The 18,483-nt window shown below is 39.5% G+C and overlaps 1 protein-coding gene across 6 annotated transcripts in view; it reads left to right on the top strand.

The window, feature by feature from the left end:
• mtrr (5-methyltetrahydrofolate-homocysteine methyltransferase reductase) overlaps positions 1-18,483 on the top strand; it is a 40,005-nt gene that overhangs the window by 18,023 nt on the left and 3,499 nt on the right. For 5 of the 6 annotated variants that reach the window (XM_054765088.1, XM_054765089.1, XM_054765090.1 and 2 more), the window contains exons 12-13: positions 8,460-8,552; positions 14,469-14,663. In XM_054765088.1, the coding sequence (XP_054621063.1) occupies positions 8,460-8,552; positions 14,469-14,663 (288 nt within the window). Of the gene's footprint in view, positions 1-8,459; positions 8,553-9,523; positions 9,619-14,468; positions 14,664-18,483 lie in introns of those variants that run through there. The other variant, XM_054765093.1, reaches the window with a different exon arrangement.

The raw sequence follows: 18,483 nt of genomic DNA, 5'->3' as shown, positions 1-18,483 counted from the left end.
AGTGCTTTCTCATGCACATCTCATTTAGAATTGACTCAATGGCGATCAATCTGAACTGTTATACTAGAGATATGTGCCACCTATTGGCGGTTTTGCAGAATGCATCTAAATCACATATATTGGTTTAGTGACCATGTTTTTCATATAAACATGGAACCTACCAAAAGAAAAATTAGACTACCGTCGTTCATCAGAAAAAATGTTTGTTTCTACCTTTTTCCATTCCTTAGTAATCAGCAGTAGAACATAGGTAAGTTTCAGGAAAATATGAATATCTCTTTGACACAAATATTTTGCTTTTGTGACAAACACCTATACTAAAACATGAACACAAAAAGGGGTTGTTTTACATCAAAATAATTTCTTTATAAATATAGCACCATGAACTATTTACAATTTTCATATTGGTGAACTGAGCTTTGTGTGCGTGCGTGCGTGCGTGCGTTAAAATTTCCCTACCTTTTGCACGCTATACTGCTCCACGCTCTCTCACTTCCTCCTTCCTGTCATGTGTGGTTTTTCCGTCCACATGATCTCTGCTGAGTTCTTTATCAAATGCACTTTTGCCACCTTGTGGCCGTTTTCATGGCTAGAAATTGCTCTGAAGTGAAATCCATTAGTGGGGAGTTGTGTCATCCCTTCTTTTTTGCCTCTTGCGCAAAAAAACCCTTCAAAGACGCATAAATACATTGTTGGGATCGGTCATCCGGGTTTATAATACGTCTTTGGTCTTGATGAGTTAAAAGGCTGACGTCATTCCATCTCACCAGGCATGATAAATCCAAACGACGACTCCTGCTATCCTGCCGGAGATAGTTTGAAACGCTTTACTCGTGTCATTATATATAATGAGGTTCCCTACAATGGTGTCTAATGAGCAGCCAGGAGTCTCAGCACCGCATGGAAGCATATCGATTTAAACATAAATAAACCAGAAGGTGGTGGCCGTGGAGTAAATCATTGCTCGCCGATGCTGACGTTTATTTAATTTCAACCTTAATTGTAGATACCAGGAGTGTTTTCATGCGACACTCATAGTCCGTCTAATATTTGGAGGCTCTGAAGTGACGGTTAGGCAAGAAGATGACCTGTCATAAGGACTTAAAGCTTCTCTCGCCCGCACTGATACCTGAGCCCCGGCCTTGTCAGGAAGCAGCGCAAGGCTTTTTAGCGTGACTGACACATCCAAGTCGTGGGTGACTTTGTGCAGATGAGGTTGTGACCCAGTCAGCGTCAATTGTCTGTAAATCCCCCGGACAGCGGAGCTGGTGTGAAAGGTGGGGGGCGTCAGCACTGACTGGGACTGACATTTGAAGACATTTTCTTCCTTTCATATTATTTAACATTGGCAGAAAATACTCAAAAAATGGTGTTCTTTTTTTCCCCCCAACAAACAATATGAATCTATTGTCTTAACAATATTATCACAGTAATCCCCTCACCACTTACTGCTTTGAACTTCACGGCTTCACTCTCACTTTTTTCAAAAATATATGAATTAATACTGTAAATTCCGGTGTATAAGCGGCAACTTTTTTCTTAAACTTTGAACCCTGCGGATAATTTATGGCTACATTCTAATTTCGTGACATCTCCTTTACTTCAGAACTACTACTAATTGTTTAAATACTGTGGCGCGGTGAGGAAACGATTGCGCTTTATTTGGCAGGAGCCAATCACGAGCTATCAGTCCACTCACAACGAGCTTGTCAACCCACTGGAAAATGCAGCAGGATACTAAACACTAAATTCTTCACACAGCAACTTAGCACTCAAAGCTGTACCTGACAAATATACAAACATGTCTCAATGTGAGTTTGAAATGAAAAAAAAAACATTTTAAAGTTTTCCCATAAGGCATTGCGTCTGAGCAACGCATTCATTGGAGCGCTGCAATGACGTCAGCTTCCCTCTGGGCTTTGGTCTCCGGGTCCTCTGCCTCCCTCTAGTGGACAGAGGAAGCATTGCAACGCCGTCCACCATCTTCTCTGCTTTCTATGCTCCTCCATGACATGGTTTTCTTTAACAAAATGCATTATGGGAAAACTTTTAAATGTTCTTTTTTTTCATTTTAGACTCGTATTAGGACATGTTTTGTGTTGGTGTAGTGCAGGCAATATTTTAAAGTGCATGCAGAGCTTGTGTTAATAAAACCTACATTTGGAGGTTTTCTACAGCCACAGCAGTTCATGGCAATGCTTTTTGACCCGGTACTAATTGGAGACCCTGGCGGTTATTTGCTTTTCTAGACCACACACCCGTCGGCTATAGGTGACTGGAAAAAAGGCTTTAATTGGGTTATTTATGGTAAGTGTAATTCATTGTATTATTATACTGAGCAGCCAAACCCTTTCCTGTTTGACGGTTTCCTGTTCTATGGTTATCGTCACACTTTTTGTCTTTGCCATCACCGGTAGCCTTCTGTTGTGGTGTCACAAAAAAATGCAAAAAAAGCCAAATAAAAAGCAATACCCTCAACTGACCGAGCATAATGATGGCTTTTTGAAGTATAATTTTGGTTGAACTCCAAATTGTGGCAATCGGCTTCAGAGGTTTCACTGCAGGAGACGAATGGAACATATGTATTTGACAGTGGTGGCCAAGCGCCCCCCCCCCCCAAGTAAATACATCTTCTATACACTTTTGTTATGGTTCGTATGATGTATTAAACTATTGGAGCATAAGCTTAAGTACAAAATTGAGCACCATCCCCTTTTCCGGCCGTGTGGTGCCCAGGCGGGTCGTCACCCGTCCTGGTGTGAAGCTGCATTGTTTTCCAAATCTGGACCAATGGCGGATAACCATCACCCATTTTGTCAACAGGGGGGCGCCGTATCCGCCTCGGGGTCTGAGAGGCATCCTGTTAGCGGCACACCCGCTGAGATCCTTCCATCACCTTTCTTAGCGCTAAACGATGCTTGTTTGGAAAAAAAACACATTCTTTAAATGCAGATTGTCAGGTGGAGGAAGCGTTCCTGAAAAGGTCAGAGGCTCCACTTGGTGATGCCAACACGCCAGCCACCCCGCTTGTCTGGCATTGATCGCTGCACTTATGCAGAATACGACCTCTTGCTGGTGTTTTTCTGCTCAGAGAAGGGACAGCAATTACATATATTATCATACTTCTTACTTTTTTAAACAGAAACATTCCTAGGGATCATCTTGCACATGACATACAAGAGATTGCCTATTCATTTCATACAGAACACTGTTGTTGATTCATAATGCCTTGAACTCATTCAATCCCAGCCGTTTTTCAAAATTCAACCCGTCTAGTGCCAGCCATTTTAGACGATTTTGATTGATCTTTCAAGGCACACAGAATATTGTGTTCTATGGCTATACAAATACGGAACCTACCAAAAGAAAGATTAGACTCCCCCGTCTTTCATCAAAACAAAGCTTGTTTCTACCTTTTTCCGTTCTTTCGTAATCAGCAGTAGAACATAGCTAAGTTTCAGGAAAATATCAGTTGCAGACTAAAAAAGGGACAAACCAGCTTTTTGGGAAAGATATTTTCACTTTGACACAAATATTTTGTTTTTGTGACAGCTCTAATGTCTAAACAACTATACCACAACATAAACAACACAAAAAGGGTTGTTTTACGTCAAAATAATTGATTTACAAATATAACACCATGAACTATTTGCAATTCTCACATATGTGTGCACGCGTTAAAATTTCCCTACAATGTGTAAACTTCTGCACGCTACACTCCTCCACGTTCTTCCATTTCCTCCTTGCTGTCGAGTGTGTTTTTATATGCAAATGAACCATGCCAAGCTCAAATGTACCTCTGCCACCTTGTGGCCGTTTTTATGGCTCAAAACTGCTCTAAAAGTGACATCTATTAGTGTGCAGTTGCGTCATCACCCCTTTTTGCCTCTCGCGCAAAAAAACGTAAAAGACAAGTACGTCTTTGGGATCGTGCGTTCGGGTTTATAAAAGCGTATAAATACGTCTTCATGTGACGCAAAAAGGAGTGTGCTACTTGGTTGCAACCAGCAGGGGTGCTGTCCAGTCTCAGCTTGTCAAACAGGAGCAAACTGACGTCAGCTATGGGAAATGGAGCTCCTGCCAGGCAGACCTCTTCTGTGTCTGAATGAAGTACTGTATAAAGATAATTGCAATGTTTACAAAGCCGGCTTGTCTGCCCGCCCTGCCTCCCCAAATGGCACAATTCTGATTCCGACCAAATGGAGTGCTCTTTTGCACGCTGTTAAGAGTGTGCAGATGCGATGAAATGATTTGTATTCAAGGAAAGGCGCCGGTGTGGTCTGCTCAGAATGGGATCCAGGTTTTTTTCATATTGGTATTGATCCCTTCAGGGCAGCCGGCGAGAGGGGAGCGAGACGAGCGTGCTTAAATGAAATAACTTGAGGCTGTTTACGGATCAGAACAGTCTTGACCAGGATGCAAATGGGAGGGACGGGAACTGCAGCCAGACGCAATTGATGGACGCTAAAGTTCAGACTTCTCTTTTTTTTGTTTTAATCATTTGATCATCATCCTATTGCATTTCTGATTCTGCTCCATTTGTAACTGAGAAATGTGATATAAAAATGGTAAAATCAGCACATTTTCACCAGTAATTTTTACATATGCAAGCAGTTGCTGAGACATCCTCATTCAGTGACCTTCGGTTCGAATCCGGACCCAAAAGCCTTTCTTTCCGGGCCCACTTGTGTTATTATTCGATTATTTTAAAGAGTAGTAAATGTATGCACACAGGAAATACAGCCTTGTAGCTGCTGGCATGACTCTTGTGTAAAGAGATAATGTGCTTTTAAAACGGCTTTAAAATGGAAAATAATTTTAATATTGTAAATATTAAATGCAGTTTTTTCATGTGTTTTATTTTTTTTTTATTATGAGAATCTTCAGGAAGCCCTCTATTTTTTTATGCCATAGAATACTTTTTGATTTTTTTCAGTCAAAATGGATGACTCATTTAATTGTTTGATTTTTTTTTTAATATTTGATTTTTATTATTTATATAATTTACTATTCATTGGGAGTGTAACAATTCGTTCACTACATCGATCTGGGTTCTCAAGATTCCATTCAGGATGACATATGTATCGATCTAAGTTCGTTTAAAAGCTAATCAATCCATTGAATCGATACTAGGAAACGAAGCACTGGATTTAAGCACGGCTGACGGTGAATACGAACGATCCCTTTAGACCTCCCATTTAGACCTTCCCTTACAAAAAACAACAGGAATCTAGGAAACTGTCTAGCATCCAGGTATTTATTTCACAGTCCCACTGGCTGAATTCTTGCCTAAAAAGTTACTGAATCGATTTAAAGTTACTGCATCGTTTCGGATCGCATTGTGCTGAATGAACCAATATCGCCCTTGAATTGTATCGACAACCACGACTCGTGAATGTTTACACCCCTGTTAGTCATGTATGAATTTATTAGATTTGTGATCAAGGACCTCTTAATTGAGCACCCGTACAATTGTAGAGTATTTCATGCACAATTTCTGTATTATAAGTTTTTGTGCTGGAAGCAAAGAGCTTTCTCACGACGCTGACAGCGAACCTGCGAGGCAGAAAGATTCGTCCTCTTCTTGATTCAGACAAGCATACTTGATGGACAGCTCCTCCGTTTCCCTCAGTTGTCTCCTCTTTGCACATTTCATCACGTTGTCTTTTTTTTTGGGGGGGGGGGGGGGGAATCCGAAATCCTCCCGAAATGTGCTTAGTGTTCCTAAATGCATTATTTGAATTGTCTGACCTTTATGCACAACGTACAGCATGGCACCTTTGACCTACAGCATCCGTCTGCTACCTCTACCTTGTGTTTTCAAGAAGTGACTTTGCGCTCGTTGTGCAAAACACGAAGCTTAACACCAAACTGTTGCTCCATTCAGATTCCCATTTAACTTAATTGGTTTATCAGCGACTCACGGTCGACACTAAATGAGGGCATTAATGCCCTAATTGATATGCACCATACAGCAGCCGGCATTAAGAGTCAGCTGCCGCTTTAATTCCGTGTTTCGACTTGTAGCACACACGTCTTGGTGAATTGTAAAGGACGCCCAAGGATACGCAGCAAATCCCAAGGGACACCGTATAAAGAGCTCCGGTTATTTTTTCCCCCTTTTGCTATTGATATCTTATTGTCATCGGCTTAATGGAGAGCGACAGGAAAGGCAGCGAGGATGCTTGCACACATTTTTAATTTAGCTTTTTAATGAATAAACATATAAAACAACCACTATAATAAAAAAACTGTGCTACTACACTACCAAGATAATTGTGTTGTGGCTACAGTCATAGTCTGCATGAGCGCTGCTGACACTGGGGAGCTGAGGTTCGTTGTAGGGAAACATGAATTCCAGCATGTCAGGTGACACTGTGAAGCATAGAAGAAACTGGGCCTCTCATGTTGTGCGATAGATAAATTGAATATTGTGCTTGGCGTATTTTCCGCTCTACAGCAGTTGTCATACGTAAATACAAATGAAGGCAATTAGCGCCTAACACTGAAATTTACGAGTGTGCCTGAACGCCTCATGGCCTCAAGGAGACGGAGCATGAAGTTGTTCGTTGCTCTGTGTGCATTATATGAACAAATATTGAAGTTTGATGGTTATTTTATGCATTAAGAGTGTTTCATCGATCACTGTGACTGGGGATTCCCCCCGAAAATGAGGCTTTATCATTGGTTGTTAAACTTTCCCTTCAATGTGATATTAAACGAATATTCATAGCCATCATGAGTGGCAAAAAAAAATGCATCATGATAGTTGCATTTACCGTATTTATGATGGCGAGCTTTTTCCAAAAATTAGTTATTAAATTCACAAGAGAAGAAGACGAAGGCGGTGAGAGAGGGGGCAATGTCCTTGAGGAAGGCACTTTTAATATGTGACATGACGCATGGACGCATCCCAGTGTGCAGAAATGTATCAAACAGCCGTATTTTAACACTAAAACTTCATTTTTGTCTTCACACATGAATTACAATAGACTGAAAATCATATGTGTGTATTTAGCTAGTCAGTGGCTGACGCAGCAGCTACATTCTCCAAGCTCGACGTCATTAGTGTCCTAATTGAACACTGCTGTCTAAAATACCACCTGTCAATCATATAATTGTATTTGCACATTACTTACAGACATAGTCTCCAAGGCAGTACAGTCATCCCTCGCCACTATATCATTTTTCCAAAATGTTAATTAATAATTCATGCTGTTTTGTGGTTGAACGTGGCCTATTATTTGTCATAAATTTCCATACATGCATATTTATATTAAGTATTTAAATATAAAAATGGCTAAAATACAAATATAAGGCATTCACAAGACGCATTCAAAGACATGATACTATGTAGTACTCTGCACTGATCACTAATTTGACTATGAGACAATAACTGCAGGTACTACTGTACACAAACTTTTAAGTAAAAAAAGGAACAACAAGGAGCTCTCCCAATGCTGACGTGTGAGTCTATATTATGTCTTATTTATGCCTTGTGTGTCTTAATTTCTCTTATTATGATTGTAATGGTGACTATAGGGGTGTTATTGCATGTCTAGAGGGCTCTAATAATGTTAAAAACTGCATTTAGAAGGAGAGGTTGTTGTTTTTTTTATATGCTCCTGTATCACTGAAATTCACTTATCACGATCGGGTCTGGAAGCAATTAACTGCAATAAACGAGAAATTACTGTATTCCGTAACAAAAAAGCGTCCGGTATGTTTCGTATTATTTGATTTGTGTGCCTAACTGCATCACAAGCTCAACTCAATGAATTATTGCGGCCACTAGGTGTCGCCAAAAAAACAACCAACACCCCACTTTAACTTAAAGGCAAATTATATATTGTATATATTTTGATATAAGCCAAAGTATGGACAAAAAGTGCTACTTATAGTCGGGAAAATGTTTTTTACTTGTTTTTATGCCCGAGAGAAATATGCTTTTTTTTGGGTGTTCTTCTTGTGTATCTCCTCGTAGAGTGCACTCGAGTGTTGTTGCTTAGGAACACGAGGTGGAACGTTTGGAGGCCCTAGTCAGACTCTGTCTTCTTTCTGTCGCCACTGGTGGTCACTCTGGCTCATCACCTCTCTCCCTCCTTCCCTCCTGGTTTGGACTCTTTACTGACTGATGTCGCCTTGAAAGGTTTGTGGGGGTCGACTCTCCACCAGGTGTTGGGGATGATACCAGCAGAGGAGCTTTGTGCTCCTCCTGCTAAGAATTCTTTCCCAGAATCCCTGAAAATCTGCACTTGTCATGCACACACAGGATGAGATGACGTGCGACATCTGTTTGTAGTAATGGAAGCTGTAATCATACACATAACGTCCTTGCATTGCAGCAGTCCATTCTGTGAGTAAGGCTGTCATTGCGTTACCGGTGTCACCTCTCCTGCATCCGCCCCTCTGTTTTGCGAGTGACGATGGACTGATAACACCCCGTATGTCACTTTCAGACAAAAGGAGAGGCAGCAGAAACCAGAGGCAGTGTTTGGCGAGACCTGGTTGTTTTTTGGTTGTCGCTACCGAGACCGAGACTACCTGTTCAGGTGAGTTTAGTACCATTTTTATTATTTTATTTATTATTTTATTATTTTATATTATTATATTATATTATTTTATATTATTTTTATTTATTTTATTTTATTTTTATTTTTTACAAATTATGAATATAGAGATATAGAATATAGAGAGACAACATGACACAAAAAATGATGAAAGAATTTTGGGGGTTTTTTTATTAATTTTTTTCAACATCACTAAAATTGTATTTCATTCATCATGTTATGAATAATTTTTAAGCTGCTTATTAGCGTTGGGTGTTTGTTACGTTAATTTCACAGCTTCATTCCATCAGGGTTCTTCAAAAATACATTAATGAATAAATCATGCTGTTTTGTGGTTGAATACGGCCTATTAGTTGAAAAACATGCAGATTTAAGCACATTTTATGTATGTTTTTGCCTAAATTAAGCATTTTCAAGCACAAAAATTGATAAATGAAGTAAAATTCAAATATAAGGCATTCAGAAGACACATTCAAAGAGGTTGTGATGATATGTAGTATTCTACACTGCTCACTAGGTGTCAGTAATGTCACTGTAATGTTCATTGAGAAACACAAGCACACCAGAGTGGTGTGAAACAACAGAGCAGGATTTTATTGCAGGTTTGAATGATCTCACAACAGGCACAGTAATCCCTAACACAGCCATGACCCACACCAAGACAAAACTCAACTCTGAAGCCCCGATGTCACTTCCTGCCCGCCCCCTAACTCAGCTCCCCTGGCACAGGAACACATTTACAGCAGCACACACGAGCACAAGTCTTATTTATGTCTAACATTTCTAATATTTTCTCTTATTAAGCCTACTAAATTGAGTAATAGGAGTGTAGAGGTGACTATAGGGGTGTTATTTCATGTCTAGAGGGCTCTAATAATGTTAAAAACTGTATTTAGAAGGCCGTAAACAGGTTTTCTATGCTCTAACTACGAAAATATTTTTTTTTTTCACAGATTCACTTATCACGGTCAAGCCAGGAACCAACTGACCGCGCTAAATGAGGGATTAGTGCATCCGACACCGGTGCCAAATTGTTACTTCTGAAAGTGTGCGTAAACGGTGCATAAGCGGGTACTTTAAAAGTGGAAAACGATGCCTTTTTATATTCATGCTATTTTGCGCCATGCAAGTTGAAGAGAAGAGTCACTCAAACACTTCAATAACGTAAATCCAATGAAAACAAGTGATAATAAATTCACCAGTATGAAAGTTGTCACAATTCCAGCAGAAACTGACAATTGATGCACCATTCTGGCCACGTCGATGCTCAGAATGCACCTCGCTCGCCGTTGGTGGGTAACGCCGAAGTGCGGTGTTGAGTGTCGTGTGGATAGCGACGGAGAAACGTGTGCCAGTTTACCGTGTTGGAACTGAGCGCCGCTGTTGGCGTGTTAAGGTCGGCAATGTGTCACATGTGTCAGGATGCTGCATTACTTATTTAAGACCTTACTTGCACAATATCGCCTCCAAGCACCTGTCGCAGGTGGCTGAGCCTGCATTCATTTAGCACTCATAGCTACTTACGGTAGTTTTTTGGTCCAGTTTCTACTGTTTACGTCGAAGACGACTCTTTTCTTATGTTTGGGTCAGTGTGGTAGTTAAGTATTGAGTAAAGATGAGGAGCCACAAGCACATTTATCTGCATTTGTGTTTGTTGTGATGAAACCCCATCAGATTCTCTCATTTTTCTGGCCCATTTCTCTTGGTTTGACTCTCTTGGCTGCATACTAATTGAACGTCCTCCTAGTATCAACGTTTGCTCAGCACTGGCGCACTGATCAACTTGTTCTACAGGATTAATAGCGTGCACGGATTAGCGTCCTTAATCACACAAGAATACGATGACAGGCGGTGTGATTTGCTGGCCTTTGTTTCCCCCCCCCGTCTGCTAGTTAAATATCAGCAGACAGCCAAGGTAGTGTTTGCTCGCCGTGTGGGGCCCCTCTAAAGAACACCCCCAACAGTGTTGACCAAAGCTATTAGTCTGTGTTGCATGAGCCGCCCGTGAGGAGTACTACTCAATTTAAATAGGTTGGCAGAATCAGAACAACCCACTTACCAGTGCATGACTCGCTTCTGTTTATTTCTGTAGGGTCTTTTTTTTAATAGGATTTGTTGTTTGGCATTACCTTGGAATGGAGAAACCTGTGGGGAAGGTGCTATCTGTTTTCTATTCCGTTTTATCTTTGAAAAAAAGTTTTGGAGGAGGTTACACGCAGTATTTAAAAAAAAAATCTTCAGTCAGTTATTGATTCCAGCAATACCAATAAAACAGCACTAGGTGACAACTGAACCTCTCTTTTATACATGTATGATAATTACGGTTCAAATGTTACTTAAATACGCACTCGTGTGCGCGCATGCAGTGTAGCCGGCTGTTTTGCCGCCCCTCCTCGACATGTACATGTGATAACAGAAAGCAGTAGAAAGAGAGAAATGACATGCTGCTGTGTAAATAACATATAAGGCTAATATTTAGTTCCTTTAATAAAAGGATGAAAAGGTATCCAGAAATGACTTATTTTGCGATGTGACGCTATGTACAAGAAAACAATACAATTGAAGTTTTTATTGGTACAAACGTACTGTACATAAGGACTAAGTGCTATCATGCTGGTGTTAGCATGTTAGATTGTTTTCCCATTTTCAAATATATAAACTTACACAGTGTGTTTTCATGTTTGGTGTACATCTTTGCAGTTAGCATGTTAGCATTGTTAGGACACTAACATTAGCGTGTTAGTATTTACGCCATTTACATTGGTATAAACTTACACAAAGACTAAGCGTTATTATGCTAGGTGTTAGCATGCTAACATTAGCATGTTAGCTTTTTTATATTTTCAAAAGGTATAACCCTACAGGGTTTTCATTTTAGGTGTTAGCATTTTTGATTTTTTTGCCATTTTCTAAGATTGAAACTTTGTGTTTTCATGTCAGCATGCTAACAGTTAACATTGTTAGTGCACTAACATAAGCATGTTAGCATATAAGCCATTTTCATAAGTAAAAACTTACACAAAAACTAAGCGCTATTATGCTAGGTGTTGGAATGCTAACATTAGCATGTTAGCTTTTTTTATATTTTCAAAAGGTATAAACCTACAGGGTATTCATTTTAGGTGTTAGCATTTTGGATTTTTTGCCATTTTCTAAGATATAAATTTTGTGTTTTCATGTCAGCATACTAACAGTTAACATGTTAACATTGTTAGTGCACTAACATAAGCATGTGAGCATTTAAGCCATTTTCATAAGTATAAACTTACACAAAGACTAAGCGCTATTATGCTAGGTGTTATGATGATAACAGCTAGCATGTTAGCATTATTAGCAAGCTAACATTAACATGTTATTTATATTAGGTATAAACTTGTATAGTGTGGCTAACTTATAGCATGTTAGCATTTTTAACCACTTTCATCGGTGTCAACTTACGTAGACAGTGTTATCATATAATGTGTTATGTTAGCATTTCTGCCATTTTCTCAGATATTACCTTGTACAAACACTTAGCATGTGAACAGTTCGCATGCTAGCTACAGCATTTCAGTCCGGCGTCAGCTCGTCAGGGTTTGGGCGCGGGATTCGACAGCAAGTGCAACATTATAGTTCAGCGTCAGCATCGCCAGCATTCACACGCAATTTCTCCCGAAATTCTCGTTGCGTATTAGTATTGAATTCTTTCAAGACCTTTACGCAAAACATAATCAAAGGAAATATTGTACATGCCAGCATGTAGAAGATTGGTGGGAATGAATTATCAGCTATGATCTCCTTTGTTGAATTGTGTAAATTGGTTTTGTTAAAATAAAGGTTTTTTGTCCTAAATGACATAACAGTCCACAACAGTGTTGTCGTTTAAAGGGGACAAGCGCCCCCAGCCTGCCAAAAAGAACGACCTAAGGTCAAAGCAAGCAGAAAAATATATGTCTTGAAAAACTGCCATGCTCCTGTGATGGTAAATGCAGTATTTCACGCCCACTTGAGGTGCTTCAATCCTTCTACCCCCCCCCCTCCATGGCCACATGGCGGGATGACCTGCTTAGCTCACCTCTGTCAGGAGGAAAGTCAGCATGGCAACACCATGGCAACCTCTCACCACTACATTAAAGCCATGCATGTGCATGACATTTCTCCACGGTCATTTCTGGCCATTTATTTTGTAAAGCAACACATGCAGCTATGCTAAGTAGTTATGCAATACAGCATATATGAGAAGAAAAAAATCCTGCATGTCAGCTTTGTGATACAGGTGGAAAAAGCCTATTATCAGGATCATTTTTGCCGTAAATTTTCTCTACGTAATATTATGACTTTATTCCCGTAACATTATAAATATATTATACTGTATATAATATATACAGTATATAATATATATTATATATAATAATATATACAGTATATAATAAAGATGATAGATATATTATTTTTCCCTAAACTACTTTTTCTCTTAATATTATGACCTTCATTTTTTTTTCTTGAATATTTCAACTCCATGCCACAATAATGATGACATTATTTTTCCTCATAATATTACCAGTTTATTCTCGTAAAAGTATGACTTTTTTTTCTCGTCACATTCTGATCTTAATGGAATTTTTTGTCATTTGTGCTGGGTATATATATATATATATATATATATATATATATATATATATATATATATATATATATATATATACACATATATGTGTGTGTGTGTGTATGTATGTGTATATATATACACACATATATATATATGTGTGTATATATATACACAGATATATGTGTGTATATATATATATACACACACACATATATATGTGTATACATATGTTTATATATATATATACACACATACACACACATATATGTATATATGTGTGTATATATATATATATGTGTATGTGTATATACAGTATATATATATGTATATGTATATATATATATATATATATGTTATTTTTTATTCTTGTAGAATTATGATATTTTCTCGTTAGATTAGAAGTTTTTTCTCTCAATATTTTGACTTGTAATTGTTGTAGAAATACTGCTGTTTGTTCTATTTTTTTTTAAGCTTTCTTGCTACATGTTATTTTTAGAACGTGCCACGGGCTGCACTTTGGACACCGCTGTGTTAGAGTCTCATTGCTGAAGACAAATAGCTCATGAGGGCCTCGTGGTTAGCATGTCGGCTAACCAGGAGATCTGGAAGATCTGGGTTCAAATCTCCGTTGGGCATCTCTGCGTGGAGTTTGCATGTTGTCCCCGTGCGTACTCCGGTTTCCTCCCACATTCCAAAAACATGCATGCTAGGCGACTCTAAACTGTCCATAGGTATGAATGTGGGTTCATGGTTGTTTGTCTATATGTGCCCTGCCATTGGCTGGCGACCAGTCCAGGGTGTACCCCGCCTCTCGCCCGAAGTCAGCTGGGATAGGCTCCAGCATACCCGGGACCCTAGTGTGGATAAGCGGCACAGAAGATGGATGGATGGAAATAGCTCATGATCTCACAGGCACAGCATGCTTGGAGATCTTAGCATCTTCCTCCTCCTCCTGCCAAAAGAACCCCAGGCCCAGTCGATACAGAAGCAGAGGAGTTAGGAAGTTGGCAAGCACACTTCTCCTAGGAAGCAAGGTTCCACCCAACAGCAGGATTGATGAGAGAAATGTGTTTAGAACACTGACTCGACCTTTCTATTTTTCTTGTTAAGCAAAATAAATTGGCTGTCTGGCACAGCTTTCCTTGCACCTTTTGCACATCACTGTAGTGTTGTTGTTCTATTGAGCTTGACGGTTTTTCTTATTCGTGGGAGGGATCTGCTGCTGAATATCTTAAGGGGCTGTCACAAGGCCATCCGTCTGAATATCCACCTTTATTCTCTCAACGCTGTTCCCTGTCTTTGTTCCACAGAGAAGAGCTGGAGGGCTTTGTGTCCGGCGGTACCTTGAACCACCTCAAGGTGTGTTTCTCCAGAGAGGAGCCGAAGGAGGAACGGACCTTCATCTCAGGAGGACCGCCCAGATACGTCCAGCACAACCTGCTGCTCCACAGCCATGACATCATCGACATCCTGCTCAAACACCACGGTTGCCTCTATGTTTGTGGGTAAGACTGATTACGTCCGTTATGTATGTACGCTCTATAGACCAGGGGTGTCCAAAGTGCGGCCAGCGGGCAGCGCATTTTCAAAATATAATTTAACAAGAAAACGAAAAAAAGAAGAAAAAAAAAACCCAACACAATAAAATCTGCAGTAATTTTACAAGAATAAAGTCAAAATATTGAGAAAACCAAGTTGTAGTCTAACGAGAATTTTTTTTACGAGAATAAAGTCGTAATATGAGGAAAAACTGACAGCAATTTAGTACCTAGAAACAAAACAATGAAAATTTGATTGTGGAAAAAGTTGTAATATGATAAGATTCAAGTCAAAATATGATGGGAACAAAGTCAAAATGATGAGAATAAAATTTTCAAAAAGAAGGTTGAAAGAGTTGGGGAAAAACCCCAGCGGAAATGGGAAAAAATGCCTGTCATTTTATGAGAATACGATTAAAATATTGAGAAAAAAGTTGGATTCTAACAAGAAAAAAAGTTGCAATTTTACAAGAAGAAACTAGTAATAATGAGGAAAAATAATATTTCCGTGGCATAGAGTTGAAATATTCTAGAAAAAATACAGTATTTAAAAAAATTTTAATATGAGAAACAAAACACAATAAAGTTGTACTGTAATACAGTCAAACTTGTCTATAGCGGCCACTAGAGGGAGTCTGCAAAGGTGGCCGCTATAGACAGGTGGCCTCTATAGACAGGTTGGCGTCCAGTTTGAATGTTGACTAGAGGAAAAAAAAGAAAAAAAAGGGGGAAAAAATAATAATGTTGACCAGTAGAGGGCACTGCGGACTGCGGATAAAAGTTGTACAGCACTACTAGGCTTGTTATTATCACGGTTCATAGTTTTAATCCTGAACATGCATGAGTCAAACAGTAGCAAATCACATAGTACAATTCACAATTTTTCAAGTCCAAAAAGGAGTAGGAAGAAGCAAAGCTTACCCCTCATCAGTTTCACATCAGTTGCAATACATTTATTCACCTCTTGTTCTTCCAAGTGTACTTTGTAGGTCTACATGACAATGTAGTGCAATCATAGCCAAGGTTTTTACTTACTAAAAGGAAGCTAGAGGCTTAATAATAACTGATAGAATATATCCACCACCCACAGAACAAAGCTGTGCTAGTAATGTCTTACGCTTGTTTTTTATATTTTACTTTTTATACGGCAGAGTGTCATTACAGCTTTAGTTCATCAGGAAGTGACGGGAAGTGACGGTGGGCGTCCCGAGCAGGAGAGCTAGGCTCAGTGCTAGCTGTGAGTTTGGAGAGAGTTGGGAAGTGTGTTTATGTTGGCGTGGATGTAAAGTCCTGCAGTGTTCTCCGCTGTTAATAAAGCCATTAAAGTGCATCGGCGACGTGAGTCTCTCCTTCCCCACAACAAGCGGCATTACAGTATTGACCAGTGCACACCAGGAAATAAACGGTGTCATTTCTTACAGGCATTGGCTGGACAGCTATGTAGTGGGGCTTGTTTAACCTTTGCCTTGTGGGCAAGCAGAAAGGAGAGACGATGCTGAGAGATGTGTGTGTGTTCTGAGCTGCTGTCTGGTGGCCGCGTTCAATAAACAAAGTTGGCAGAAGCAACAGGAGAAGTTTCCTTCTTTGCTTCGGAGCTGAATAACACTGACAAGTTTAACAGACTAGTAGCGAACGGAAAAGAAGACGGCTTTTTTTGTGTCGAATACAGAAGATGAGTACTTTGATGGATTTGTGGATGAGGATTGATGAAAAATAACGTGAGTGCATTCTAAAATACTTCAATTAAGTACAACCAAACTCAGTTTTGCTCCCGCTGCTGCATGCATGCTAGCGTATGTTTTTTATTGTAGCGTCGCTGGGAGCACGTCCTGTTCCCAGCCTACTTTGCGGTAATGTTTTGGTGCAAATGCTCTTAAAGTTACATGTTTGACCAGGAAATAGCAAGCTCAAAAGAAGACGGCTGTTTTATGTGGAACAACTGACAGTTTGTGTGGATCTTGTGAATGATTGTGACTGAGCTAGGACTCAGTAATTAAAGTCTACACAGGACGGCTTCATTGATTGAAAGACAAAACTTTTTCGTGCATGAAGCTTCTACTTGAGTTGGTAATTTGGCCGCTATATGCAGTCAGATATTGACCAAGGGAGACAAAATGGGTGGCCACTGGCCGCGTTGGACAGGTGACTGCTATACACAGGGTCTATAACATGTAAATTTGCTGCGGGGGATTTTTCAGTGGCTGCTATAGGCAGGTGGCCCTTCTATAAAGGTGGCCGCTAAGACAGGTTTGACTGTATTTGGAAAATTAGGTTGTGGTAAAAGTTATGTTGCAAGATCAAAGTCCAAATATTATGGGAATAAAATCCTAATTACGAGAAAAAAATGTACATGAATAAAGTTGAAATAGTTGGGGGGGGGACAGCAGAAATGGAAAAAACGCCTTTAATTTTATGAGAATAAAATCAAATTATGAGAGAAAAAGTCACAAATTTACAAGAACTTAAAATATGAGGAAAAAATGTCATTTTAGTAGCAGTAGTACGGTTGAAATATTAACGAAAAAAGACATTGTTTTTTAAAAGTTGTAATATGAGAACCAAAAGAAAATAAAGTTGTAATTTTTCTAAAATTAGGGTGGGGAAAAGTTTAAATATTCCGGCAAAATTTATGCCAATTATTTAAAAAGAAAACCCTTCAGCAAAAATGGGGGGGCGGAGCAAAGAGCGAAGTTGATGCTACTAATATGCTAGCAAGAGGCGGGGTCACCGGCCAATGGCAGGGCACATATAGGCAAACAGCCATTCACATTCGTACCTATTTCGTACCTATAGTTTAGAGTGGCCAATTAAGCTAGCATGCATGTTTTTGGAATGTGGGAGGACACCGGAGTACCCGGAGAAAACCCACGCCCACACGGGGAGAACATGCAAACTCCACACAGAGATTCCAACCCAGATAACCCCAGCAGTAATATGAATTAAATTGTTTTTTTGTGCATCTCATATTGATTCTTAAGAGGAGATGCACATGCATGATAACGGACATGCTTGATTAATCTCATGAATAGAAAGAAAATGCACATATTTTGTTTTCAAAATTCAGTGCATTGTTTCCTCGGCCACAACAAAGCGTCTAGAATGTGATTTGGTGCGTGCCTACCACTTTTACACACTTCCCATATATTTGCATCTGTCAGTACAACTTCAGGAAGACAATGAATGACGCATAACAATGAGCCACGTCGACAGTTTTATAGTTAGAATCCGATGATTTATCTTGAAGGACTCTGTTTTATCGCTGCCAGGCTACCTGCTTCTCCTAAATGATCAGAGAAACATCAGGATGAAATTAATTAAATACCAAATCACATCAACAGAATGATGAATCTCTGCCAAAATGCTGCAGTTGCAAAATACGGGCTGTCATGGTTGAAGATTTATTGGGCTTGTCATTCACTGTGCAGGGGTAAGTATAGAGTATTGAATTCTGTAACGGTGAGGACTTAACTTACATGCAAACAGTGCAAATAAAAGAGTGGGCCTCCCAAGTCTGATCCATGAGGTTGGTTGACGAGTTTTCCCATAAGAAATAACGCCTTTATTAACTGCGTATTCTGTAATAAAACTAAAATACAGCCAAAAACTTCCAATCTCTTAGCTGTACACTGAGCTATTGGGCAACTTTTGGGGCAAGTAGGAGTCCTCATTGATTACATTAAATATTTCCATCGTTGAAGCATGCAAAACCTGTTTACGACCTTCTGAATACGGGCTTTAACATCATGAGAGAACTCTAGATGTGAAATAACACCCCTATAGTCACCTT

This window comes from Dunckerocampus dactyliophorus, chromosome 21, assembly GCF_027744805.1.
Source record: "Dunckerocampus dactyliophorus isolate RoL2022-P2 chromosome 21, RoL_Ddac_1.1, whole genome shotgun sequence".
Lineage (NCBI taxonomy): Eukaryota > Metazoa > Chordata > Actinopteri > Syngnathiformes > Syngnathidae > Dunckerocampus > Dunckerocampus dactyliophorus.
This window is presented reverse-complemented; position numbering and strand designations above follow the sequence as displayed.